Source organism: Lynx canadensis, chromosome B4 (genome assembly GCF_007474595.2).
Source record: "Lynx canadensis isolate LIC74 chromosome B4, mLynCan4.pri.v2, whole genome shotgun sequence".
Taxonomy (NCBI): Eukaryota; Metazoa; Chordata; class Mammalia; order Carnivora; family Felidae; genus Lynx; species Lynx canadensis.
Window position 1 is genome coordinate 95711421 of NC_044309.1, and position 12283 is coordinate 95723703.

The following is a 12283-nucleotide window of genomic DNA, read 5'->3' on the forward strand; positions in this document are numbered from 1 at the left end:
ATAATTAATAAAGTTTTCCTCCACGAAACAAAGTGCAGCTATCATGAATTACTATTATTCAAAACATTAACATACAGTGCAATATTGGCTTCAGGAGCAGAATTCAGTGACTCATCACTTACATACAACACCCAGTGCTCATCACAAGTGCCCTCCTTAGTACCCATCAACCATCTAGCCAACTCCCCACCCCCCTCTCTCCATCAATCCTCAGTTTGTTATCTATCTTTAAAAGTATTTTATGGTTTGCTTCCCTCTCTTTTTCCCCCCTCCCATACGTTCAGCTATTTTGCTTCTTAAATTCCACATATGAGTGAAATCATATGGTATTTACCATTCTCTGACTTATTTCACTTAGCATCATACACTCTAGCTCCATCCACAATGTTGCAAATGACAAAGTCGATGCCTCTTTGCAGTGGATGCTTCTGCAGTCAAAGCTTAAGTCAGGCACCTGCATACAAAGAAAAAACAACCTGTCAGGGTTTATACCACAGAAATAGAATTTCCTCTAAAGCCTCTAGCCACCTTGATCTTAGGCCAGTGAGATCTGTGGTTGACATCTGATGTTTGTTTGTTTTCCAGCAATTAAGTTTGTGGTAATTTGTTACAGCAGCAATAGAAAATTAATGCAATTTCTTTTACCAATTGGATTTCTTAAAATGTTCAGTTTTGAGAGGTCTTTATAAAGTCTAGGTTTTAGTTCTTTGCTGGATTTGTGGTCTGCGAACATTTTACCCTAGTCTACAGCTTGTTTTATTTTCATCCTTTTCAGTCTTCTGCAGAGCAAAAGTTTTAATTTTGATAACGTTTTATTTATCAACTTTTCCTTTATGGATCATAATTTTGATGTCAGGTCTAAGAATTATGCTTCACCCTACATCCTGAATATTTTCCTCTATTTTTCTAATTATTTAAGAGATTGTAGTAAAATATACATACAATTTACCATTTCAGCCACTTTTTAAGTGTACAATTCAGTGGTATTTATTGTAATTAGAAAGTTTTCTTCTGTTCTCTGTATTGTTTGTATCAAATTACTTTTTTTGTTGGTTTGTTCATTTTGGCCCCTGCCTTTCAGCCTAACTGGGTAATGATTTCTGTTCATATTTAAGGAACTAAAACCAAAAGCTGATTGAAAGCTTTAGGTATACAGGTGGGGTTTGTTGCTATTTGGTGTTTACTGTAGGATGATGTGGTTGGTAATTTCAATGGAGATTTCTAACTGTTGGTACCTATAGGCCTGGTTTCTTCAGCTGGTCAATTTACCCAGAGAGAAGTCCTACAGTCTTTGGCTGTCATCTCTTTGGTCCTACTTCGTATAGTTAAGCACAAAAACAATGTTTTTAGTCTGACTGTTGTAAGAGTTCAGGAAAGGTGGAGGTCAGTGAGTTGCGGCAAAGTTGGTAAGTCTTAATAGATGATGTGTGACATGGGATTAGCCCTGAAAGACAAATAGTTCGGTTGGAAACTGAGGTGAGAGGGAATCAAATTGAATGGGTAATTAAATGTAGTTTACAGAGGTGAGTAATCACTTTCAGCTGATAGTGTGGTACAGCTGACTAAGACATATATCAGCAATGAAGTCTCTAATTTCAGCCGTTAAGCTGCTTGCCACTTTGGCAAATCATTAATCTCCTAAGAGACTCAAGTTCTTCAAATGAGAACATGGGGAGACTACTGCTAAGTCTTGGCCAGGTATAAATTTGCTTTAAGATACTTCCTAAGATTCTTTTACATCTTTTTGAGTGATGACTTTTTGAGTGATAAGTTATAGTTAGGGAGTGACTACATAGTTTGTGGGAGTGAATTTAGGACTATAAAATTACTCACTCCCATGAAAACAGCAATTATTTTAAGTTATAGGGAACACCATAACTTTATTTATATTAAATTTATATTCATGATTCTTTAAAAAAATGTCCATTTGTTTCATGTAAGTGTACTATGATTTTTTTCTTCTAATACAGTAAAAAACTAAAACAAGAAAACAAACTACACTGAAATTCTGACCTTGTTTCTTCCCTTTGCATATATACAGAGGACATCACCGAAGAAGGAAAATGGTCTCTTTTCTCTTGAATGTAAAGCATAACTGTGCCATTTGTAAACAGAGAATTGACTTAATTTGTTAAACAAACCCAGGGTTAGTATCTACTATGGGTCTGGCATTTGTGCCAGGTTTGGTGGTCATCGCAAAGAAAAGCATAGTCCATACTTTCCACTAGTTTACAGCCTACCAGGGAAAGAAAGGCAGGTCAGTAAACCAAGTATTTTACAGTGTGATACCATGGATCACAAAGATGGATCCTCTGTAATTGATGTCTGCTTTGGCTTGCCTAGCAGCCATTCTCCTTTTTTCTAGAATGGTTCCTGAATTCTTCTCTGGGAATTACCCTTCCTTTCATTCTCTGTACTTTGGCGCTGTGGGCATATGAGTCAAATCTTGCCAATCAGAATATCATATATACTTTGGGCCACAGTGATTGGTTTAGGGATGGTCCCACGATCCAAACTAAGCCAATCTGCTACAATTACAAAGAATCTTGGGACAGACACAGCATGGTATTCAGGGAACAACAGATATTTGGCTGTGGTTGGAAAATTGGGTCTGAGTGGCAAGAGTTGGGAAATAAAGCTAAAATGGTAGGCAAGAAGAGTTTATGAAGGGCCCTGCATGTTATGCAGGAGAATTTAGACCTTTTCTTGAAGAGATGGAAAGCCATAGGGAATTCAGGCAGCGAGTTCACATGATCACATTTATGCTTTGGAAAGATTAATCTGGTGTAGTTATGAATGATGGATTAGGGGAAAGATGAAGCAGAAAGCAAATGAATTAAGAGGCCACAGTAGTTGTCCATACTAGAGGTAACCAGAGACCTCAACTCTAGGATAGGAACGAGACCCAATGGGGGGATGTTTGCCATGAGCTCTCCAGAAGACACATCAGAACTGGGTAACATGACAGCAACACCTTCGTGGAGAAATTGTGTTCTGGCTGCAGCTCTAATTGAGCAAATGGTAGTGAATTTCAGAGAACAAAAGCAAAATGTAAGTTTCATTTAAGACTGTGCTTCTTAAAGTTTAATGTGCATACAAGTCAACTGGAAATCTTGTGAAAATGCAGGTTTTGATTCAGTAGTTCTGGGGTGGGACCTGAGATTCTGCATTTCTAACAAGCTTCCAGCTGCTGCAGGTCTGCAGACTACATTTTGAGGAGCAAAGATTTAGGAATTTTTTGAGGTGTGATGGGTCATTCAAGTAAAAAGTTCCAGTGGGCAGTAGGTGTTGGGCCTAGACTTTAGGAAAGAGTGAGAGACTTGGGCTGGAGATATTTCAGAGTCATTAGCACATATGAGGTGTGATGTCAGAATATAAAGATAATAGTCTAGGAAGAGTGCTTGGAAAAAAGTAGAAGCCCAAGGATAGCCCATGGGTAGTGCCAGCATTTAAGGGGCATCCAGAGGATGGGGCTTAAAAACATGGAAGTAGCAGATGAAACTAGGATGCCAAGTTTTCAATGAGAACGCTTTAATTCCCAAATTTATTATATAAATAGTAACTGCCATTTGTGGGATATACTATTCGAGGCACTGTACTAAGGGCTTAAACTTTTCTCCGAAACACAAGGTGTAAGAAATGCCATATTAAAACATTCCTCTAACCACACCCCATTACTCTGAGTGGGTGCAAAGTTTTTTTTTTTTTTTTTTTTTAAATGAGTGGGTGGAAAGTTTAATGTGGGTCACTATTAAGGATCCACACACCACACCTAGGATGGTATGAAGGTTCTAGGCGTTCTCACTCAGCCCAAAACTTTTGGGAAAGGCCTCAAGTCTTCACTCAGTGTTGATTACTGCTAATATGCTTGCTTCCCCAGCTCATTTATCCCTTGGTGGTGAGCTGCTTTGCTGATTCAATGACAAGCGTAGGCATGGGGTCTTGGCCATGGTTGGAATCTCTGATGCTTAGTGTGCAGCCTCTTTAATGGAAACTATACATTTATTCCTTTTGAAGGTCTTGCCACCTTCCTCACTTACAAGGTTCCTGATATTCACAGAAATTTCAACCCTTCTTTTCTGTTATTCCCTTTGGTTGCCTCTTATTCGACTAACCTCACAAGTCTCTAACCTCTCTCTATAGTTTGGAGAGAGAAGTACCTCAGTGGGTACAGGTGTTTTGATACAAATGGGTCATTTATTTTTACTGGGGCAAGGAAAGTCCCAGAGCTATCAGGAGTAGTACCCAATCATCTTCCGGCATTCCCCCTGCCCCGCCCCCCGCATTCTTTTACAGCACTGAAAACAGATCAACATCTTAGAATCTCAACAAATCGTCTTAACACACGTGTACTGTCCCATGAGATCTGTACAACCAATCCATGGGTAATTCTCATTTTTACATCCTGAAGCTTGGATGAATTTAGAAACTTGTGTCACGTCACAGTTAAGTAAGTGTGGAGGAACTATCAGCTCTGTGCTTTCGACTTTGGAGCAACGAGGGCGTGGTATTATCGCAATTCCTATCAAAATGCCTCCTCAAAAGCCATGTGTGAGTTGCAGTGAGCAGACTCAAATTCAGAAACGTCACATACAGAAAGGGAAAGTCTCTGTATGGGGGATTCCTTTAACCCTCACCACAGTCCTACTATCCAGATTTTCAGATGAGAAACAGAAGCTGAAGGTGTGACCCACCCATGGCCACAAAGCCAGGACCACGTTTGCTGGCTCCCAATTTGTGTTCTTCCCATCAGACCAAACAGAACTGGCTTGTGAGTGGCTCAGAGTCTCGCCCCAGGCAAACCCCGCTGCAAAAACACTTCAATTTAGGTTACCTCCTGGTAAAAATAAATTGGTACATGCGCGGAACGCAGCAGAGGCTCCGCCCTAGCGGCCTCTGAAATCTACTCAGTACGCCTGCGTCAGGCTGTTCCTCCCACCCGCCCCTTCTCTCAGCGCCGTTCCCGCTACTCCCCGCCCCTTTCCCGCCCGGATATCAGCCTAGTTTTGGCGGATGTTGTTGTGAATCCGAGAGACACGTGAGGCTCTGCTACGTCATCACAAGCACGCGAAGGAAAAATGGCGGCGGCGGGTGTTGTGAGCGGGAAGGTAAGTAACGGCCGCGGCGAACGCCCCTACTTTTCTCTGGGACAGGGGTGCTTTGTTACTTGGAGGCCGGTCGGGGAGGGACGTGAAGGCCACTCTGCCTCAGGAACAGCGTGTGGCGGATGTAAGAGGAGAGGAGTTGGTCGTGTCAGCTGTTTTCTCGATATTGCCGGCTCAGTCCGGGAATTAGAGACCGGCTCCTGCTCCAAGGCCAACTAGGCCTCGGCTCTCTTCTCCCCTGCACTGCTCCGGAGCAAGGGGACATTTATTTGTATTGCCTTTTGTAAGGAACAGGTAGTTGCCTCGTTCCTTTCTTTTTTGTGGCTCACTTTTTCCTAATTCTAGATTTTTAGATCTACTCTTCTGATTCCACTGTGGTTTTTTTTTTTTTGTTTTTTTTGTCTTTCTTTGAGGCGTTAATCTAACTTGCCCCTGGCTTTTCCCTGCTTCACTGTGCTGAAGGCATCTTTGTCCCTTTCGGGAGGAGCTGAAAACAGGTGCTGTGCAGCTGGGCACTTAGAAGAAAAGAGTGTATTGGATTCATTTTACCAGACTGCCGAGTTGGCTGGTGGTTGTGAGCAGCAGGGCGTGTTTCCACTCAGGGAACAGGAGATTTACACCATCCTACGCTTGTCTAGGAAGGCGTTAGTTAAGGTATTTATTTCCTAGGCGTCTTTACGATATTCTTGTGGAAGTATCTGTGATGCTGTTTTAACACCTCCTAGTTAGCAACTAGGATTAGGTGCGGAGGAGATTTCGTTGTATAGTGCATATACACCTTCCGAGAGCATATTTTAATGCCTGTTATTTAGGACTGTCAGGACATGCCACAGGCATCATTTCCCACTGCGGGAGTATTTCGTAAACAGTTGGGGCTGGTGATGACTCATCGAACACTAAAGACTACATATTTACTTGTCGCCGATAGCTTCCTCTGTTCTTTGAGTTTCCGTCATTTTCTCTATGTTGCTCTCCTTATCCCATTTTGAATTATTTGGCAACGTTTGTGGTTTGGTGTATGGACTACTAGACTTGGCAGAATAACACATTTGGTCTTGGTTTTGGTGTTACTTTGAGGTGTGACCTTGGGAAACTGAGCACGCATGATTTCTCTGTCCTTCATATTTTTTTATTTCCAGAATTATTACTGTTTGTATAGGAGTTTAGGATTACATGAAATAATAAAAGCATTAAGAAGGATTTCATACTTCTGCATATTGGCTATTTTAAATGATAGGTTGGTTGTAGTTTTTGGATTATTCATGCTCTTTGATTGCTGTGTTGGTTTTTAAGTCTTCACGGTGGCTGTTGATTTTCTATTTGACTCATTACATATTTGAAAGTTATCCTGCTTGATTTTCTGTCTGGACTGTTCCAGTGTAGATCATTCCAAGAAGGGATCCTTTCCATTTGAACTACACTTCCCTTTTTCAGGTGTGGATTGATTTTGAGAGAATCTTTGAGGTGATGCCCAGTTGTGAAATGTAAGACTTTTTTCACCCTTTCCTTCCAGCCACTCTCTTTCATAATATGACTTAAAGTTAGTCTTTTATTTCATAACTCTACTTCATCACCTCCTTTATTCTCATTGCAATACCATTACCATCATTCCATCTAAACCATTTTCTATGCCCAAAACTGCCCCTCTCCTAAATGATACTGTCATGACCAGCAGAACCCACTTATTCTTCCCTCAGCAGGTTCAGATCTAGTTTAATGGTATCATCATTCATGTGGTTGCATGTAAAACAAACCTGGAGACATCTATTTCAATAACAACAATTAATCAAGAACTGAGTTTTTTAGTTTACCTTAAAGAGATTTCTGAAATTTCTGCATCATCTTCATTCTCCATACTTAGTTCCTTTAGTCTACCTCTAGTCTTGAGTTCTTAACAGATTTTTCTCCTTGTTTGCAGTTTCTTTGCCCACAATCCTCTCTCTACATTACCACTGGAAGTTTTCTTTTGTAATGTATACATCTGAATGTACAAAGCTGATCATCTCTAGCTGTAAAAAACAAACTATATATATATATTTTTTTTTAAGATTTATTCATTTTTGAGAGACAGAGAGACAGCTTCAGCACAGAGCCCGACACGGGGCTCGAACCCACGAACCATGAGATCATGACCTGAGCTGAAGTCAGATGCTTAACCAACTGAGCCACCCAGGTGCCTCCCCCCCTTTTAAAAAAATTTTTATATTATTTTATTTTTAATTTTTTTAATGTTTATTTCTGACAGAGAGAGAGAGAGCATAAGTGGGGGAGGGGCAGAGAGAGAGGGAGACACAAAATTCAAAGCAGGCTCCAGGCTCTGAGCTGTCAGCACAGAGCCCGACGTGGAGCTCGAGCTCCCAGACGGGGAGATCATGACCTGAGCTGAAGTCGGACGCTCAACTGACTGAGCCACCCAGGCGCCCCTTAAACTTTATTTTTAACAAAATCTTTGATACTGTCTCCAGTAAAATACTACTAAAGGCTGCTTAACATGGCATAAAAGGCCATGTTCCCTGGGCATGAGCAGTCAGCACAGAGCCCGGAGCCTGTTTCAGACTTTGTGTCTCCCTCTCTTTCTGCCCCTCCCCTGCTTATGCTCTGTCTCTCTCTCTCTCTCAAAAAAATAAATAAACATTAACAAAAAATTAAAAAAAAAAAAAAAAGGCCATGTTCCATTCCTGGCTTTATCTTCTGCTTCCCTACTTTCTAGTCTTGTTCCTTTGGGAAAGGGGAATAGGGAAGAATATGTACACACACACACACACGTGTGTCTGTATATTTGAAAGAGTGAGTGTGTATATATATATATATATATATATATATATATATATATATATGTGTATTTCTTTATTCCCACACCCCTCTTTCCCCCCGCCAAAGTTTCAGCTAAGACCTGTCAAGCTTAGAAGCCTAGGGCAGTGGATATTAACCAAGGTTCACAAGAACCACATGTGGTACTTAAAAAAAAAATACAGATGCTGGACCACAGCCCAGCCTTATTGAATTAGAATTTCTCATTGTTGAGATCTAGGATGTAGACTAACTTCTAACAGTTTTGTTTTGCTTGCTTTGTACTTTGAGCGTAAGAAGTGATAGAGGAAGTTAATCTTTGTCATGTAGAGAAGCGTTGTGAAGTAGCAGTTAAGAGTTTGGATTCTGGACCCAAACCGGTTTCAAAACTAACTTCATACTTACTAGTGATTTCAGTCAAATTACCTAACCTTACTGTGCTTCTGTCTTTTCATTTGTGATATGGGATGATATAGTACCTATTTTATGGGATTGTGAGGAGGATCAATAAGTAAATATATTAGATCTACCAATACGTGGTAGATGTTGTGTGTTATTTGTAATCTCAGTTTCTCTGCAAGTCATTATTTAGGTTATGGCAGAATTTTAAAGATTTATAATATGATTTTTGGTATGGGTGTAAATTTCATTTTTGAAGTTGGCTCTTGTTCTAAATCTCATTGTTATTTTAGGAGTTGAAAAATACCTTGTTTTAGAAATCATGTAGTTTTGGGCACCTGGGTGGCTCAGTCGGTTAAGTGTCTGACTTCGGCTCAGGTCATGATCTTGCAGTTTGTGGGTTTGAGCCCTGTGTCAGGCTCTGTGCTGACAGCTCAGAGCCTGGAGCCTGCTTCGGATTCTCTGTCTCTGCCCCTCCCCAACATGTGCTCTGTCTCTCTCTATCAAAAATAAATAAATGTAAAAAAAATTAAAAAAAATCATGTAGGGGGCGCCTGGGTGGCGCAGTCGGTTAAGCGTCCGACTTCAGCCAGGTCACGATCTCGCGGTCCGTGAGTTCGAGCCCCGCGTCAGGCTCCGGGCTGATGGCTCGGAGCCTGGAGCCTGTTTCCGATTCTGTGTCTCCCTCTCTCTCTGCCCCTCCCCCGTTCATGCTCTGTCTCTCTCTGTCCCAAAAATAAATAAACATTGAAAAAAAAATTAAAAAAAAAATCATGTAGTTTTGATGAATGAAAAAAATCATCACAGTAGGACAGTGGTTAAGGTGATGGAGCCTGATTGGGTTCAAACCCTGGCTCCACTGCTTTATGGCTGTTTTACTTTGGGTAAATTTCTTAACTTCTCTGTGCCTGTTTTTCTCATTTGTAAATGAGGGATAATAATATTTCCATTGTGGAATGGTAAAAAGGATTAATATTTGCAAAGCATTTAGAATAGTGTCTGGTGTCAAGTAAGTACTCAAGAAATGTTAGCTGTTGTTATTACTATGTTAAAACCTTTCAGACTCCTTAAAAATTGTAAGGTTATTATTGGTTAGGATATAATTGAATGCTGATTTCTGCTGCCATTTTCCACAAAGATTTGAGCTATACAGTTATGTAAGATAAATTAGAAAAAAGGTAAAAGGGAAATAAATAAGTATAAGAAAGGTAAATGGAACTGGAAATACTACAATTATTAAATAAACTGCTGGAGTGGGCCACAGTTTAGCTCTATGTTTTTTAGTGGCCAAAGTAAAGAGGGAACCCGATCCATTATAAGGATGGTAGATCCACAGTAAAATAAAACCAAAAGCAAAACCCCCAAAAAACTAGTTTCTAAAGGGTAGAACAGAGAATAAACTCTCCTGTAAGTTCTTTTTACTGTGTAATATAATGTATGTACTTATATGGCATATTGTATCCTTCTGGTAAGAAAGAAGGACCCTATAATACCCCTAGTATGCTGATGGTTTTATGCCAGTGGGTGGTTCAGTAGTTCAGTAAATACAGGGTACCAATTTGATGTCTTCAGGTCTCTGATGATATGACTAAATTCAAGGATATATATTTGCATATATATTTTAGCTGAGCTTTTGAAAGTGGGTTTGAGTGTGATTATAAACCCCGATTAGTTCTTGGAGTTCAATTGTTGTTGTTGTTGTTAATATTTTTTTTTCTTACTATCTGTGAGTACAACAGTATGTTTTAACGTCAACCAAATAGGGAAAGTGACGTTCTCATATGAGTATTGAAGGGAGAAATAGGGACACTGCCTGTTAAGGTCATCATATGTCTTCTATAACTGGTGGACAGAATTGAATTAATGGAATGAGTTGAATTTACCTGCAGAGAAGGCAGGAGAAAGAAAATAGCCCGAAATAAGTTTTGCTTTAGATCCAGGTCCCTGATTGTTAAAGTTTACTTTCACTTATTCAGCAAATATTTATTAAGCACCTAATTTGTTTCAGGCAGTATATTAGGTATTGGAGGTATATCAGCCCCTTACCTTCTGTCTTATAGACTTCAGTTCTTTAGAAGGAAAATATTCACTAGCACCCACCCCTTTATCTTGTGTAAATAAATGCAAAATGAATTTCAGGTCCTTGAAGTAGGTGTTTTTGTTTTTTGTTTTTTACTTGTTTTATTTTTTATTTTTTAAAATTTACATCCAAATTAGTTAGCATATAGTGCAACAATGATTTCAGGAGTGGTGCTATTTTTAGTATATGTATTCTGAAGACCAGTAAACTGACTAATCATTAGGGCAGGGCCTAAAATGTTTCACCTGCCTAGATTCTGGCACAAAGTACATATTCAGTGAGTGGGAACAAGCAAGAAGGTAAAGAAAATGATTGGGGACTAGAGTGGGAGAGATGGAATACTGAGTGCTCTTCTTTTGGAGTTAAAATGCCCTATTTTAGTACACTTGGTTTCACTCCTGTTTTTACTGTGATTGTTTTAGAATTTAGTTCTATTGGAAATGGGTGCCTGGGTGGCTCAGTCGGTTGAGTGTCCTACTCTTGGTTTTGGCTCAGGTCATGATCCCAGGGGTTGAGCCCTGTATTGGGCTCTGCACTGAGCGTGGAGCCTGCTTGGGATTCTCTCTCTCCTTCTCTCTCAAATAAATAAAAGAAAAAAAAAAGAACTTGAGACGTTTGGGAAATCAGCTTTATTTTTGTTAGTTTGTTTTGATGGCATTCTTAGTAGGAATTTATTTTGTACCTTAACTTTGGCCTCTTCTAATTCCTTTTAGATATGCTTATAGCCCTGTGAAACCTTTGTGCTTAAGAAACATCAAGAATATTCTTAGTATCTAGATATTCCTGGAGAACTTTTCTTTTCCTACACTAGATCTTATAACATGGTAATACCTTCCTGGTGTAGAATACATTATGAATACTTCTTTTTTTTTCTGGCATTCTTTAGCAAACATTGGAGTACCTTTTGTATACTGAGTTCTTTGGACACAGAGTGGTTAAACACAGACTTTACTTTTGACATAATACAGTAGTTAGCAATTTTAACAAGTTATTTCAATTTATGAATTAATAAAAACATGACCTTTTTTGGTGAAAGAGTTAAACTGTTAGGTCTTTGATGTGACATAACTGCTGGGACTAAATGAGAAATTATAACCCGACTTTTTGATTTTCACTTTTGAGTGGAAGATTTGAAATCCTTATGAAATCTATTTGTCTCTTAATATGCAATACTATAATGTATATGTAGTTCTTGGTATAAGAGAAGGCATTCACTTAGTCCTCATTATACCTCCCCAGACTTAAATTATTCCTGCCTTCCTGTCTGACATTGTTTGGCATACTGTTTTTTTTTTTTTTTAAGAAACTTTTCTTTTTTTTTTTTTTTTTTTTTTTTTTTTTTTTTTTTTTTTTTTTAGTGTTTGTTTTTGAGAGAGAGCGAGCATGACGGGTGAGAGGCAGAGAGAAAGGGAAACACAGAACTTGAAGCAGGTCCCAGGCTCCACGCTGTCAGCACAAAGCCTGAGCGGGGCTCGAACTCACAAACTGTGAGATCATGACCTGAGCCGAAGTCAGATGCTCAACTGACTGGTGCCCCAAAATATTGTTTTTAAGAAACAATAATAGTTCTGCCTGCCTATGAGAATTGTAACATCCTTAATATCTCAATATCTGTATAGCTTCACTCTCAGAATATCTGTGGTTTGTTACTCATTTTTTATATATTTTTTAATTTTTTTAAAGATTTATTATTTTCTAATTTCAATCCAAGTTAGTTAACATATAGTGGGATAATAGTTTTAGGAATAGCATTTAATGATTCATCGCTTACATATAATACGCAGTGCTCATCCCAACAAGTGTCCTCCTTAACAACCCTTGCCCCTTTAGCCCTTCCCCCCACCCGCACCCCACCAGCAACCCTCAGTTTGTACTCTGTATTTAAGAGTCAATTATGGGGGCGCCTGTG

The 12283-nt window shown here is 39.4% G+C and overlaps 1 protein-coding gene across 2 annotated transcripts in view; it reads left to right on the forward strand.

Moving 5' to 3' along the window:
• Positions 1-5018: 5018 nt before the first annotated feature.
• TBC1D15 (TBC1 domain family member 15) overlaps positions 5019-12283 on the forward strand; it is a 75125-nt gene continuing 67860 nt past the window's right edge. For both annotated transcript variants that reach the window (XM_030323243.1, XM_032594011.1), the window contains exon 1: positions 5019-5108. In XM_030323243.1, coding sequence (XP_030179103.1) covers positions 5079-5108 — 30 coding nt within the window. In that variant the 5' untranslated portion in view covers positions 5019-5078. The remainder of the gene's footprint in view (positions 5109-12283) is intronic.